Source organism: Amblyomma maculatum, chromosome 8, assembly GCF_055883805.1.
Source record: "Amblyomma maculatum isolate TAMU_Amacu chromosome 8, ASM5588380v1, whole genome shotgun sequence".
NCBI classification, from domain to species: Eukaryota; Metazoa; Arthropoda; class Arachnida; order Ixodida; family Ixodidae; genus Amblyomma; species Amblyomma maculatum.
In genome coordinates, this window is record NC_139351.1 from 48,313,150 (window position 1) to 48,330,329 (window position 17,180).

The window sequence follows — 17,180 nt, forward strand, 5'->3', positions numbered from 1 at the left end:
ATCCCTATACGCATATACAGAGCTAAACAATCGGATTAGACGTGACGGCGCAAACACCAATGGATCAACGAAAGCCGAAGCTCCACACGTTGGCCGCGGATACAACTCAAGGGTTTCTTTCGTGTCGGTTTTATGGTGCGGGGATTTTTTTTTCTCGTCTGCAGAACTGTATGCCTTAAGACAAAAGGCAACGTGCAGAACGTGCAGACTCATAGACATTCGGAAAAAAAAAAACAGGAGGAGCTTGGATATACGTATCAGCAAGCGTATGCTGTTTCTTTGAGAGAAACAACTCTGCGGTTAGTAGAGGGCTAAAATTTTCGCGACCGCCTGATCCGCGAAATGGAGTGTTTGAATTCGATCTGTATACGCTCATTCCGGCGCATCTACTGTGGGAACTGCGCCGGTCATTACAGGGCTTAGTTGCTATATTTCAGCGTAGTCTATTGTTTACGTCTTCGGTCGCGCCCGTGCTGCTTTCACTTACTTCATCCACGAAGTGGCAGCGAGGAAAGGGAGGATCGACAGAGGGAGTGAGAGATAGAAGAATGGAAAAGGCTCTATAGTGCCGGGCTCTCGATTAATCTCCGCCCCAGCGGCTTAATTGACACCTTGATGAATTCGCTGATCGATCTGTACGCATCAGCAGAGCAAGAAATACAAACTACGCTTCTGGCTGCTTAGTCCTTCTGGAGCAAACCAACATAAGTAATTATTGGGTCACGCAAATTTCACATTATGCGACGACGATGTGCGTTAGCATCGTCGTCCCTGATTTGCTATACTCTACGTTTTCTTTCGGTTTGCATCTTATGCGTGCGTGCTCTTCTGAGCAACTTTGATGATCCAAGCCGACCTACGAAATTGCAAGTCACACTCATACGCTGCCCCGAACCAGCTCGACTAGTATCTAGTACTAACCACGTAACAAAGCTAACTACTAACAAGTAGCAACTCCACCTTTGTCATCCGACACTAACAATTACTGACAGCACTCTTTACTATAACCGTGACTATAGCACTTAAGGCGTCTATAGTCTCATCCTTGTCCTCAGCAAAAGTGTGACGCTTTTGGTCAAGACAAGATGACGTCATAGAGGTCTCAACATATCACAGAGCACCACCCCAGTATGCGCGAATGCGTGCCTTATATGGTCATATGTCAATGATTAATTACTAATTAATGACCAGTTAATAATTGTTCATTAGTGATAATTGCGCCAAAATCATATTTTATTAATTACTGAACACTGGTTACTAATTAATACTTGTTGTATACTAATTAATAAACAGTGACAGTTGTATAATGAGCTAATTACTAATTAATGCCGCGCAATCCGGAATACAGTATGCGCGAATGCGTGCCTTATAAGGCCACATGTCAATCAATGCTCCATTACTAATTAATTATATAGTTAATACTAATTGCTAATTATCTGCTAATTCCTTATTATTGATTAATTATTATTAACTACTAATTAGTGACAGTTGCGTAATCTCTCTGATTAATCATTATTGCCGCCTTTATGCAGCCATATGGCAAGCAATAAGCAATTACTAATGAATGACTAATTAATAGCTAATTAAATGACTATCGATTAATGACAAATTATTTTTTAATTACTAAATATTGACAATTGTGTAATTAATTATTATTTAATGTCCCCTTAAACGGCCATATGGCTATCAATTACCACTAACTATTTAATGAGTAATTAATCAATGTCTAATTGAACAATTGGCAATTAAGAAGTGAATAATTATTAACTAATAGGCAGTGAAAGTTGCGTAATTAATTAATTACTACTAATTAATGCCGCGCACCCGGTAAAATCGTGTAGCAGCACTCAGGCTTTCGCCTTTGATTACTTTAGCCGCCAAGGTGTCCTCGAATTTTTTTACACCTACCTCTATCGCACCGGGTCTGTGACGTAATCACACCTCGGCTTACCATTCCATTCCACATCCGTTACACACATCTCCCGGGTGTTCACAACACTACACTACATACGACGGACACAGGGTTCAGCGCACAATCGAGCTTTTGAAGCGTTGAAGAATGCCGCGTGCAGTCGATGAGTCGTCGCCGCTGCACTTGATGTACTCGATGCAGAGAGCACGCGTGCGGGAAAGACGATGCCTGCCAGATGGAGTGAAGACCGCAAGGCGACGCCTTCGCCCATCACGCGGCGGAAGCCGCTCGCCATGGCTGTGTACTAGACACGCGTTTCTGAAAAGCGATATCGCGTAGAACAGGATGCCAGTCGTGCCATAAGAATTATCATCGTTTTAGACTGATGCTCGCCCACGCAGCCGACTATACGGATCGGCATTAGTACAGAGCCCTGCATGGGCTTGGCGCGCCCCGCGGGCCCGGTCGGAAGATGAGCTGTTGGCTCGAGCTCCGGGATCACAAATGTAGGGCTTTTGATTCTTTGTTGCAGGGTGGAATGTACTCGGCGCGTTCTAGAAGCGCAAGACGAAGGTATAGGCGGAAAAGAGAAAAGGTTACTTGAAGCTTTTCTACTTGTTTGTTACTTTTTTTTTAGCTGTCTGCTACAGTTTCATTTTCTTTCTTTTCTACATTGCCTGCTTCGACAACACCACCCAAATGGAGATCGATATGTGCAATGCATCAGCGCCACACGAAAATAAGTAGTTAAAATTTTCTCAGAAGTGTCAAGCCATGCATCAACAACATTCACCACTCAGGGAGTTTCGCTCTGGGCTACGATTCTCAAATTAACGAAGCACATTCCAATGAAGTCGTCATGTGCCCAACGCACACAGACATACATGCACGATGAACAGCCATTCAACAATATAGTTCCATTTTCCTCGCGCGAGAAAAATAACGAACAGTACTGTATTTGTTCTTTTTCTCGATCCGATGTTCGGAACGCCTCGTGAATAACAAATCCCGGCATTACTATGTTTCCACAGATTTCGTCGTTTACGAGAAAAGAATAAAGCTTATCACTGCGCAATTTGCATACCCGGGTTTCATTAGCTTCGTGCACAGGACAATGTCCAAGTGAAAACACACTAAAAAAAAAACGGACAAACGGTGACACGGGAAGACTTCATGTGGCTGACCTATAACAATAAGAGCAACAGCCTTCTCCCGTTCCTGCAAGAAAATGCTTTGAACGATTTCATACACTATGTACACATGCTCATGTCCGAATAAAGTGACTGACTGATGGTTGACTGATTGATTGATGTCTCTGCAAGTTTGCGAAATAATGAAAACATTGCGGTAAACTAAACAAAAGAGGCTAATCATCATCGTCCTCAACCTGACTATACCCACTGCAGGGCGAAGGCATCTCCCATATTTCTCCAATTAACCCGGTTCTGTGCTAGCTGCTTCTAGTTGACCCCTGCGAACTTCTTAACCTCATCCGCCCACCTAACTTTCTGCCGTCCCTTGCTACGCTTTCCTTCCCTTGGAATCCAGTTTGTTACCCTAAACGACCATCTGTTATCCTCTCTTCGCACTACATGTCCTGCCCATGCCCATTTCTTCTTGATATCCACTAGAATATCAATAACTTGAGTTATTTCTCTGACCCACTCTGCCCGCTTCCTATCTCTTAATGTTACCCCTACCATTTTTCGTTCCATAGCCCTCTGGGTTGTCCTCAACTTAAGTAGAACTCTCTTGGTTAGCCTCCACGTTTCAGCCCCATAGGTGAGTACAGGTAAATTGCGACTATTGTATACTTTCCTCTTGAGCGATACCGGTAAGCTGCTAGTCATAATCTGCGAGTGCATGCCAAATGCGCTCCATCCCAATCTTATTCTTCTTGTTATTTCCTTTTCATGGTCCGGATCTGCGGTTACTACCTGTCCTAAGTAGACATATTCGCCTACTACTTCCAGTGTTTCGCTATCTTGCGTAAACTGCTGTTCCTTCCCGATGCTGTTGAACATTACCTTAGTCTTCTGCATATTGATTTTAAGCCTGCCTTTCTACTTTTCCTGTCTAGGTCATCAATCATTATTTGCAGTTCATCCCCCGAGTTACTTAGCAAGGCAATGTCATCAGCAAATCGCAGATTACTGAGGTATTCTCCATCTATCCTTATCCCTAACTGCTCCCGTTCCAAGACTCTGAATACTTCCCCTAAGCAAGCTAGCTGTCAATAGTACTGAGGAGATCGTGTCTCCTTGCCTAACACCTTTCTTTATGGGGATTTTGTTACTTTCTTTATGCAGAACTGTGCCCAGCCTAGCCCAGCTTAGCTTTAGTTAAATCCGGTAGGTTGCGAAAGCAATAATAGCATGGCTACGCTAGAGTTCAGCTCGTAGTGTAGCCGTCGTTGCCGTTCTTCTGCTTCCTGAATGCGTCGTTGCCGCCTAGTTGCATTCCTACGTTCTTGACTGCTGAGTGAACACGTCGAAAAAGAGTCTTCACTATTCAAAGTCTCCATTACATTCCATTCGGAGTCGTCTCCGGTTCAGGACGATTCAAGAGAAGCGCGACGCGCTCGTCTAGCTGCATCTTGAGCGCGCCGTAGAGCGAGACGCTGTTCCCATTCTTTATCTGTCTCTGTAGCTCGCTGTCGTTCCCTGGCTTCACCGAGACGGTGTGACATGTCTTTCTGTTTATCAGGATGCATAGCGAGTGCCTCAGCTGACCAAACGTAAACATTTATATACTCATCGTTTTCCTCCTCCTCCTCTCAACTGCGACAGAAGAGGTGACAGCAGCGCCTCCACTCGGTAGCAGCGCGGCTCCAGCTGCAGCGCGCCGTGCCTACCGACCGCCACCACCCGACGACTCGACTTGGTAGCCCATCTCTCGCAGCTGGTATGACGTCACAGTGACGTCATTATCTCATCCGCGCCGCGCTATCCCTACCGACCGCCGCCACCCGAATTGGTAGCCCATCTCGCGCAGCTGGTATGACGTCACAGCCATCTGGGGTCATTAAAGGTGAAATGTGCCTACCGACCGAGGCTACGCGAAGGGCTGAAAATGGGAGTAGTAGTGCTTTCGCAATAACAATAATAATCGGTTCACAGAAAGGTTGGTTTGGTTGGTTTATGGGGTTTAACGTCCTAAAGCGACTATGAGAGACACCGTAGTGGATGGCTCCGGAAATTTCGACCACCTGGGGTTCTTTAACGTGCACTGACATCGTACAGCACACGGGCGCCTTGCTTTTCGCCTCCATCGAAAAGCGGCCGCCGAGGCCGGAATTCGATCCCGCATCCTTGGGAACAGTAGTCGAACGCCGTAACCACTGCCACCCCGGTGGGGTGGTTCACAGAAAGGGGAAGGCGCAATATCTGTCACACTTGTTTCTGTGGACACCTGGACTGCGCCGCTGAGGAAGGGAGGAAGGTGTGAGTGAAAATGTAAGGAGAGAAAGGGGAGCCGTAGTGGAGGGCTCCGGAGTAATTTCGACCACCTGGGGATCTTTTAATGCGTACCGATAACGCACAGAACACGGACGCCTCTTCGTTTCGCCTCCATCGAAACGCCACAGCGAGTTCGATTTTTGTGCAGGCGCAAAAGCTGACATTTATTTCGAGTTAAAAGTCAGCACAACGAACGATGATCTTGAACGTAAAAGAAAACAGCGCCTGGGGCATCACAAACGCACTGGTGTCTCTGCGGGCACCGGCGACTCTTTTGTCACTATAGCGATTCGTCGATGAAAAACATGACGCAGTCGACTGAAAGTGTCGTTGATCCGTGCGGGTGGACAAACATATATTCCCTCGTTGAGTGGTTCGGGCGAAGGGAATCGAAGTAAAACTGTAGCGTGCCGCCTTCGTTGTTGACCAGAGCCCCCACGAGGCCCAGGGGTTTTGGCGGTTGCACGGTGTCGTCACAAAACATTTGCAGTCGGCTTCGTCCCTAATGGACAAACACGTGCTCGCATCGACACGAAGAGTCCAGATGCTGCACTGCAGCATGACACTGACATTCGCTGCAGACGATGAGATGTCTGAATATAGTGGTTTGTCTAATCTATGACACTTGATAAGAAGATACTGTTACGTCGAAGAAGACGGCGGAGGCAGTCTTTCCGACGCCTGCGGAGCAGCGGGTTGTTGTTTCGAGGCAAGATTCAGCGCATGCAGGTGGTGCCTCCTCGGCCGGTATGCCAAGGCGACCACAGTGACTACATACATCGCGATTTCAACCAAGGAACTGATTGATTTATAGGAAGGGGAAGGCGCAGTAACTGTCTCACTTGTGTTCTGTGGACACCTCAACCGCACCGTAAGGGAAGGGAGGAAGGTGGGAGTGAAAGTGGAAAGAGAGAAAAGGGAGCCGTAGTGGAGGGCTACGGAGTAATTTCGACCACCTGGGGATCTTTAACGTGCGTTGACATCGCACAGTACACGGACGCCTCTTCGTTTCGCCTCCACCGAAACACAGCCGCAAGAAGGCATCTTTTGCGCGTCATTTGCAAGTGCTGAAGGATATCTCTCGATACACGGCGGTCGTGCTGGGCGGCAAAGTATGCGTCTGTCGAGAGTATAATCGACCGAACTGTTCTCAGTGAGAAAAACATATCACAAGAGGCGTCGCAAGACCAGGGTTGTGAGTGCATATGATAAAGTGCATTTGTTTAACTATGATTACGCAGGCGGTGCATCGTAGTAATGGGACGTGACTCCAAATGTGCGGACCTGAGGAACCTCCGTATACAATCGCCGAATCGCTCCCGTGTCCGGCAATGGGGTAACTTGCGGCCCTCCGAAAGTCGCCTCTTCCTTGTCCTCTTATTTCCGTCTTAAGAGTTAGGCCATGACTTCGCTTAAGAGTTAGGCCATGACTTCGACACGACGTACGGCGGCTGAATGGGACGAGATGTCGTCGACGGTGAAGAAAAATCGTCGGCCAAGTTCCAGTCTTTCGGTTTCCTCCGCGAGAGCCACGTCTTCCTCCTGAGACGATCGCGGCGTAGCCACGGCATTGTTATGCTTGAAACACATAACAGTATGCCCAGAAATGACTTACACAGGAGTTCGGCAGTATTCATCCAGATGTCGATGCAGAGTCGCGGACATAGTCCCTCTAGCCGCGGCCCTGGGGCTTAGAGGTAACAAAGGAAGCGTGAACGAATCGACGGTAGAAGTAAGCGAGAAGCGTTTGGAAAATCGATGGATAAATAGCAGGACGGGGACGCATGGAAGCTAAATCGAACTTAAACAAGAATATTTAAAAATAACTCGTGCCTAGAAGTGAAGTCGTTAAAGTTGGTTAACTTAAAAAACATAAAAAAGAAAAGTTAAGCATGGTGATGACTATCACCTCCCCATTTCAAAGGGGACGTTCTTAGCATCCATCCATTCATCCATCCATCCGAGCACGCAGGCGGCGGTGATCCGGGAGGACGAATCGCTACTCATTGCTGTTGAGGGCATCATATATCTCCAGTTGCAGTAACAGTGACGACGTAAAGGTATGAAAAGTGAGCTGTAGCTGTTGGTCGTAAAGCCCAGCTTGCGCGTTTCTGTCACTGTATTCGCGCTTCAATGGGGGAGCCTTTCACCGTTTTAGGGAGATCGCGAAACAGTTAGACGGGAATCTGTTCGTTGGCGCTTATAAGTCATGGTGTTTTTTCCCAACTGCCATGCTCCAACAGGAATTGAGGTACATTCGACTCGTCTCTACAAGAAGCGTACAACCGCGGTCTCTGCAGGTGTCGGACTTTCGCACCACGAGTCAAGTTCTCGTCAAGTGTCCGAGATAAAAGTAGGCAAAATCGTGGCTGCTCCTGCAGTTGAGGCTCGCCGCTTTTTTAGAAGCCCAAAAGCCAGCCTCAATCGTTTTCGCATGGGGGAGGATCCAATGTCTTGAGGAACCCATGTCTCTTGCGGTATACCAGAGTGGCTCATGCGTGGTGACTGTACCGGCAGGCACCTTTTGCCCTTGCGATGAGGACTCGTTTCACGGTGGCGATCCTGGAAGGCAGCGGCTGTTTTGGAACAGTTGTGGCGATATCGGCGGTCCACTCGGTCTCACGACAGCTCGAGCTGAGCCGACGGCGGCCATTAGGAACATTGCGCAACGTCCACGTGACTTCACGTGGCGGTGGCGACAAGAACTCGTGCAGAAAGAACTGCTCAGAGGGCACACTGAACACCCTCCAACGAAAGCGGGCAGCTCAATGTCCGGGCCTGCCAGCCGCGCTCCAATTGCACGTGGCTTCGTCTTCCTAGGAAGTGTCCTTACACGTCATTGTGGCGAGACCGGAACGTCGCAGGATCGACCGGGGATTGCATCTTATGATCCGCAAAAGCCCAGTCACGTGTGCGCTGTCCGTACGCGCTACATTACTCGCCTCACGTGGGATAACAAAATGACAACGCCGTTTGCTGGCCGCGATAAATTGAGAACACTGTAGTAAAATGTGCACATATCGTCGTGCAAGTTTTTAGAGTTTTGAGTGCGTAGCTTATACCCCATGCACGCTGTAGGGCCATCAGTGAAATCCGCACTTTCGCACGTCGTCACAGACTAGCGCTGTGCTATACGGCGCAAAAATTACCGAAAGGCGCGAACGTGGCAGCACGTGGTCGACCGCAACTGCGCATTATTCCTAGACCATGCAATGACCAAAATGGCATATACCATACGCCACATGTGTCCAAAAAAGTTCATAAGTAACCACAGAGACTTTGTTTACCGTCTACTGCTACCGCACGCCGTCAGCACAGACCGCGCTGATTGGTCCCTGCGTGCGGAGTCCGACGGAATTTGACAGGAACGTGGCGCCATCTGTCCGCCTCGGGGTTATATGCGCATGCGTACTGACGCTCGCGCGGTAGCGGTAGACGGTAGCGGTAGCGCTAACAGCCTCTAATACGTGCAATGTCTCATTACTGGAACATACTGGGGCTATTTGGATAAGCTTTTCAAGTAGCGACCGATGAAATATTTCAATGCAATAGCGATGCAGACGACCGCTGTGTATGGGAACATATGTAGTGTCGCTACTCATGTTTCTGAGTAAATTAATTCTATCAAATATGGCAGTAACTGAGTTAGGAGAATTGCGTCACGCAGCGCCAGCGTCCACCGAGGCCCCACAACGTAAGGCTTCACACTTGCACAAGACCGAAGTACACGGTCAAGGCGGGGGGATTAAAACGCGAAAACAAGGAAAACAGGAAGAAGTATAACGGCTGCAAGAGAAAAGCGCCGAAAAAAAATATGACTAAAACGAGCACGAAATAAAAACTAAACAGGATCACTTACCGTTTTCTGAAGCGCCGTCATCTTCGCTGGAGGAACCGTGCCCGGCGGATTTACCTGGACGAAAAAAAGGAAAGAAAAATTGTAGTGGAAATCAACTAGACTGGTGCCGCGCAAATGTTATAGCATCTTTTTCTAACTTATCTTCCGTGCGCTATCGTCGGATGACCTAGAATGCTTACTGTATCGCTACTTGTAAACTTCACTAAGCAAATAGCAGCACTGTAAACGAATAACATGTCGCTCAAGTGTCATTAGCAAGCTGTTATACGTCATTACAGCCGGTGTCCCAGTAAAGCCGTATTTCGTTATAGCTGACATTTCGGTATGGCCGGTATTTTGCTAGAGTCAATGTTTCGTTATCGCATACGCCGGACAGTGTTCCCCTTCAGCCCCTGCTGATGTTATCACAATGGCAAATGATGTAAAAGCGGGCTGCAGAGCCACACTTTCAGATGCGTGAAGGGAATCCTGCCCATGTTGTACGATTCGAGGTTACCGCCGGACCGCTATATCCATCCAAAGTGAGAATGATGGACGCTGCTGCTGTTTAATTGCAAGGGACATGCTGTATAGCTGTTTCCTCTTCTTATATTGTAGTGCAGTTTTCCCCTCTTGAACCATTTTAAGGGGAGAAAAGTAGCCAGGTGCAAGTAATGGCCGTTGTGCGCACCTTTCAGTGTGGTTATAGTCGAGACAGCTGCACACCTAGCCCGATACCTACGACATGAGTTGACTTTACAGACATGGCTCTTGCAAGAAACAGTGTCTGAGTCATCCGCAAAATAAAGAAATGGGATGCGAGAATCCGTACAAACTACGGTAAAGAGAGTTTGGAGCATCTGGTGTCGGCCACACTGAATGTGCTTAGCATGTGAAGCGGAACGGAACGTAGCCTCTCTATAAATCGTTTTGAGAAAAAAAAAAAAATCTAGAGGTATTTGAAACATACTGACCCTCATTTAGCAAATTTCTAGTTTGGTCGCCCCTCAGTGCATGTGACTTCTGAGGCCGTACTCCGAGTTTGCGTCGTTATTGAAAGTGTTATCTTCCCGGCCCCGAGTCATCATGATTGGTTGAAACGCCGGGACCGAATGTCATTGCTTTTTCCGGTTCCGGTTTTTCTACCAATCAGATGACTTGGTGTCGGGGAGATATATATAGCCACACTTTCAATAACGATGCAAACTCGGAATACGGCCCCTGGTTTAATATCACTTCGCCTTCATGGCAATCATTTCTGATACGCACTACGTATCGAATATCTGTGTGTATACGGTGCTCCCAGTAGAACGCACAATTATTTGCATTTGTCTGCGGTAGGGAAAAGCGGATTTTGTTATCTGTGCCTCGTCTCGGGACTCTGAGATAAGAAAATCTGCTTTCCCCGGCAGCGCTCTCCGAGCTTTGTGTGCAGGCTCTGGACGAGTGCATAAAAGCAATACATGCATAAAAGCTACACAAATCGTGACGTGGTAGAGACAATACAGCCAGCCATTTTTCGTGGCGACCTAGCACTTTTGCATTGAGACTTTCTTCCGCAAGCCAATAAAGAAAAATTCAGCTAACTATAGTATTTAGTAATTAACTAGAGCAAACGAAAAAATACTGCTGATTGGCACAGTCAACTCTGAACAGGTCTTAGTTGGTTTGACTGAGTGTCTTTAAAAACCTTAGTTATCCTTTCAGCTGCTTGTATAATAACTGCGCTTAACAATCTCCCGATAACAGAATCGAGCCGTTAAATTTATACAGTCGATGCAAAGTACGTCGTTTCCAAGTACCTAATCCAACGCTCAGCGACTGACCGTTGTGGGTTCTGTGTCATCGCTATGGCATCTGCATCTGCACTCTAAACTCGCTTTACAATCAACTACGAAAACCAGCCGGACATCGATGGTGGAATGAAACTTGGCCTTTCGTCTTTATACGATGTGCTCGCTCGACGACCGTAAAGATATTTTTGAGGACCCTGATGGGGCTGGGACAGATAGGTCACGGGACCAGCCTGCTACCGAAGTTTTATCTGTTGTAGGCCGTCATTGCACCCGCCACCGTTTCGGTGGTGGACTACGGCCGTTGTTGCGGCGCGCGTCTTTCTTTCCCTCTACCTTTTCTTTCTTCTCTATTTTCTCTTCTGTCTGCACGAGGCAGCTGAGGTGGATCAGCTACAGAGCCAGTAGCAGGCCCGTGCATTTTCTTTTCCTTCTTCCTACAGCCACAATAGCAACAACCATAAAGATAACGGACGAAATTCGCGTCAGCTGCCGCGACGTTTCGGAGAAAGCGAAATGCAAAGGACGCCCGTCTTCCGCGCACCCCGAGCAATATACAATCAACGGCCCTCCATTTGAACGTTTCTTTTTTTTTTTTTTCATCACTGCATTTTTTTACTCCTTTCTCGACCGCTGAGCCAGAAGACGCGAGTGTCGCGTTTCGAGGGATTCGAAATGCAAAAAACTTACGAGGGACCTCAGCGACTACAGTAGTGAAAGGCGAAAGCCTGAGTGCCGCATTCTGCTACGCAACGGTACTGATTAGTAATTAATCAATCAATCAATCAAATCATTAGGCATGAAGTAGGTAGGTGATTAATTAATTAAATATAGTCATAAATTAGTACCTAAATAAGTAATTAGTCATTTATTGACATATGGTCATATAAGGCACGCATTCGCGCATACTGTAATGGTGCTCTGTGATTGGTCGAGACCTCTATGACGTCATCCCGCCTCGGCCAATCAGAGCCGCCGCAAAAGCGGGACATTTTGTCCACGACAGCATGAGCCATTAAAGGCTTTCGCTTTAAAAAGTTCTAGGTTCCCCATATATACCGCTAGTGTGCATTACAGAATGCATGGTGATCAAAACTGTCCCATACGGCCCTCCACTGCGCACTCCCTCCCCATTTATCACTACCCTATAAGGGCCCGGTTCAGATGTTCACCGAGAAGTGTCGACGTGGGAGCTGCCCTCTACACCTGGCGCCTAGACGAGTGTCCTCCAGGACCCTACTGTGGGAAATAAAGTTTTACCAAACCAAACCAAACAGCTAATCCGAATTTCTTTTTTGTTGTTTTTTGTTTTTGTTTTTGCACTGATCTAGCGACCCGGGTTCGAAGCCGGCAGCGACGAGAGCATTTCGATGCAGGCGAAACAGAAAGCGTGATTTGATTTGGTATGGGCCGGGCTTTGCGTCCCTAAGCGACTCAGGCTATATGAGCAACGCCGTAGTAGACAGCTTCGGAAATTTCGACCACCTGGGGTTCTTTGACGTAAACTGACATCGCACAGCACACAAAAGCGGCCGCCGCGGCCGAGATTCCATCCCGCATCCTTGGGCACAGCAGTCGAGCGCCCTAACCACTGCACCGCGACGGCGGGGCCGATAACACAAGGCGCGCGCACACTGTGCGATGTCAGTGCATGCTGGACACACATGCGGTTGAAATTAACCGGTGCCCTCCACTACGCCGTTCATCATAACCAAAGTTGCTTTGGAAAGTTATATCTTAAAAACGAAACCGAACCATTTTTCTATCGCAACGCGACCGGGGTGTCACCAAAAAGCCAGCTTTCCTTCACACATCGCTCGTACTCGGATCTCAACGGAGTTTGCCGCGCAGCATGGGCTATGCATGATGTCTGAAGTCTGTATGTAGAAACGGATTGGTGACCATGGATGGGTCCGCGAATAACTTCTCGAGCTACAAACGTGGCCCTCGAATATTATAGACACAGCCACCGCATGACGCCCACAAAAGTACGCGCTCGCAAGCGATGTCATCACAAATCCTTGAATGTTGATCACCATTGCTCATCATGTAGTACAATCGAGGCTTCTGTATATTATGTTGCTACAAAAACTTCGAGAGCACTGAAGAGATCTACATTGGAGAAATGCGAAAACATGCGCGTTGGCTCCTGTTCAGCAGCTCTTAAGAGCGTAATGACACAGCACTTTTGAGAGTGCTGATAGACACTAGTCATGGTCATGGCTTTGATATGCACAAGTCATGGACCTCAAGTCAGGCACGATTGGATCTCATGAGAAGTGATCAGGCTGGTTTGGTTGGTTGGTTTGGGGTTTAACGTCCCAAAGCGACTTAGGCTCGACCGTTATTACTATAAACAGCGCGAACACGAAGACAAAGGACAAGATAAAAGAAAGCCACAGTACAAGCGCTTGTACTGTGGCTTTCTTTTATCTTGTCCTTTGTCTTCGTGTTCACGCTGTTTATAGTAATAATGAATAAGTGCCAACTCGCCCAACAAAGTATCTTGTTAGGCTCGACCACCTCGGGTTCTTTAAAGTGCACTGACATCGCACAGCACACGGGCGCCTTTGCTTTTTGCCTCCATCGAAAACGATAACGACTAAATTATAATGACTCACATGACACGACTATATGCGTGACTGGCATTTATAACCACTTGCCACTGTATTACATTCACATTCACGACTAACAGTCTCATCTTAATGTGTGACGTCATATCACACGTCACATTTTACTTCCATATTTTGCTCGCACTTTTTGCGCTCACGTTTTGCGGACACGTCTTAGCAAACATAGCCAGGTAAGGCTTTTCGCCTTAATAACAGTGTGGACACTGGGCCTCTACTATAGCTTCGGCTATTGGCCCTGCAGGTTTTTACGAATGTTCTTGTATTCAGCTCGAAAGATTAAAAAAAAATCCCATGAGCTGGCATTAAGCGTCTCTTCGCTCACCATTACGTCACGCACGAAGAAGCAAGCAATACTCCAAGAACGTCAGCATAGAAAGGGGAGGACCCGGCGTAACGACCCGTAATCGCTCTTTTACTATCAACCTGATAAACACGAGGTGAAGGGCCGAACCTCGGGGAAAATTTTCCTACAAGAACGAAACAATGCACAGGAACAAAAAGCGACTGCGCACAGCAGCAGCTACCCCCAGCGATCCCCACGACTCATCCGCGTTTTCGCCACTACGTCTCGCTCAAATTGCGAGCAGCGTTAAAGGAATACGGAGGCGACCGAAATGCCATTTTGGAGCGACGCGAACAGCGAGGCCGCTGCAGGCTTTGTCGGCCCCCACAGTGACCCGAGCCACGCGCCCAATCTGAGGCAACTACTGCGGTCGAACCGGCCCCAACCGATCATATCATTGCGTACAGCAATGGGCATAATGTTTTGTCGCGCGCGCTTACAGGAGCGCCGCCACACGCATCCCTTGGCTGGCGATACCCTCACGGGAGGCGGTGCACGCAATTCGTGGGAGCAATATAAGCTCCGAACGGAGCGCACTGCCACCATTACGGGAGGAGGTCGCCAGGTATAGACAGCGAGCGACGCCAAGGTAGCAACACGGAGAATCGCACCGGGCCAGCTCTAAGATGACTTTGATGCTCGGGGCGATGCATCACGTTTCCTCCGGGTTGGCAGTCATTAATCATCGGTCATTATGCAGGGGAGCGGGGAGAGGAGAGCGTTCTCGCTAATGACCGGAGCTGCGCGAAGCGCAGCACAGCGTCCCGGATCGGCTAGAAACGGAGATGTTGCGCCAGCCGAGGCGTGCTCCGCTTGTGCTTAAGACGCACCAATAAATGCATTCCTCATCGGCGTATGTTCCACTGAGCGCGGCTATGCAGAGCACATACGGAACCTCAACAGCACCCACCACGTGAAGCAGCGCTGTCGATAACTGTGACATCGCGGAAGGTTAACGCTCAACCGGTTGCATGGTTAACTAACACTCCAGAGTATTCGTTCGAAATTAATTTGTTAGGTTTGGTTTGTGAGCTTTAACGTCCTAATGGGGTTCTCTAACGTGCACTGACATCGCACAGCACACGGGCGCCTTGCTTTTCGCCTCCATCGAAAAGCGGCCGCAGAGGCCGGGATTCGATCCCGCGTCCTTGAGAACAGTAGTCGAGCGCCGCAACCACTGCGCCACCCCGGCGGGGTGAAATTAGTTTGTTTCTGCGCCGACAACTGCGCAGAAACAAATTAGTTTGTTTCTGCGCAGACAATTGTGTGGTTTGGTTTTGTTTGGTTTGTGGGGTTTAACGTCCCAAAGCAACTCAGGCTATGGAGACGCCGTATGGAGGGCTCCGCAGATTTCGACCATCTGGGGTTCTTTGACGTGCACTGACATCGCACAGCACACGGGCGCCTTGCTTTTTCGCCTGCATCGAAAAGCGGCCGCCGAGGCCAGAATTCGATCCCGCATCCGTGGGTACAGTATGTCAAGCGCCCGATCCACCGCACCACCACGGTGGGGCTCGGGTGGTCACGTGATCTGCTTTACCCCACGAAAACGGAGCACGGCAATTATCACTTACCGGCACTCTGTTGTATAATGACCCGACTCGTTGCCCATGGGCATGGCTTTCACTGCATGCGTCACGGTAAGTGCCACAGACTACGCTCCTTCTCACTCTCCTCCTTCTCATTCTCACTCTCGGTGTTTTAGTTGAACACACCAGCCTGGAGGCTGCTATACTCCGCTCAAATCTTACCTTGCTCGTGGGGCAGCTGCAGGGTGGCGCAGTGGTTACGGCGCTCGACTACTGTGCCCATGGACGCGGGATCGAATCCCGGCCTCGGCGGCCGCTTTTCGATAGAGGCGAAAAGCAAGACGCCCGTGCGCTGTGCGATGTCAGTGCACGTTAAAGAACCCCAGGTGGTCGAAATTTCCGGAGTCCTCCACTACGGTGTCTCTCATAGACTCAGTCGCTTTGGGACGTTAAACCCCTCAAGCCAACCAACCGTATTATATATCAACCTGTTGCTTCACACAGCAAACCGTTGCTTTGCACAACTGCATACCAAAAGGACACCAATGCAACGGTAAGCCCCGCAATGTGACGCCGCAGTCGCGCAGCCAATCGATAAAAGAAGGACATAAATTGGCGACAAATTCTCGTCTGATTTCAGCCACTTGAACAACGCTATAGGCAAGACAGAACAACAAAAGGCTTGTGCGCAATACCGATTTCGCTACGTATTCGCATATTTTAGCCTCCTATTTTTTTTATTATTTTACGCTTTTCTACAGCGCACTTTCTCACGCAGCCACTCGAGGGCGATCGTGATCGTGAGGGTGATCGTGAGGGCGATCGTGAACGACGCTCGGTCAGCACCATGTTCATTATTCTCTCGCCCGATTGTGTGGCGGAGCAATAAATAGCGCCAAACCTGCGAAGTCGGTGAGGACAAAAGAAAAAAAAAAAAAAAAACACAACCAAACTGAACCTTGCCGAAGAAATCCAGTCCGAACCCATTTCGCCCTTGGACCTGCGGGGACTCTACGTTTTTAACGCCCTCTTCTGCATAGTGTTCGCAATGTTCAGTGCATAGGTGTTACGCTGGTATCCCTGCACTTTACTGTTTTCACCGGTCTACCTAAATGTTGTACGATGACAATAAACTCATCCCTGATATGATTTAATACACGATCAGCGATGCAACAAGGGAAAATAAAACAATCGCTTATAATCACGTAAGAAAGCATAACGAAAAATGCAATATAGTTACACTGGCATCCGCCAAACAGCCAACAGCAGAGTCCTACAAAATAGTACTAAGAACGCAGGCACCTCACGAAATGCGTTGTTGCACCAGAAATTATGAAAGATCAATTGAACCTAATTACTTGAAATACCAATGTAATTACGCGACCGTCCCTCGGTGGCACAGGCACTCGATAACTGTGCTCAAGGATGCGGGATGGATTCGATGGAGGCGACGAGCAAGGCGTCCGTGTGATGTGCGATGTCAGTGCACGTTAAAGAACACCAGGTAGTCGAAATTTCCGGAGTCCTTCACTACGGCGTCTCTCACAGCCAGAGTCTGTTTGGGGCAAACCAAGCCAAACTATTCAGTGACCGAAGCAAACTTTCAACTCAGCTGGCCGGCTGAAGATATTCTGTCGGTTCTGCAAGAAAGGACAGTTTGTGCACACGCAGGAA

General features: G+C 48.4%; 1 protein-coding gene across 2 annotated transcripts in view; it reads right to left on the minus strand.

Moving 5' to 3' along the window:
* Pur-alpha (Purine-rich binding protein-alpha) overlaps positions 1-17,180 on the minus strand; it is a 213,630-nt gene that overhangs the window by 138,953 nt on the left and 57,497 nt on the right. Inside the window, exon 2 of one of the 2 annotated variants that reach the window (XM_084576260.1) lies at positions 9,230-9,283. In XM_084576260.1, the coding sequence (XP_084432386.1) occupies positions 9,230-9,283 (54 nt within the window). Of the gene's footprint in view, positions 1-1,908; positions 2,111-9,229; positions 9,284-17,180 lie in introns of those variants that run through there. The other variant, XM_084576261.1, reaches the window with a different exon arrangement.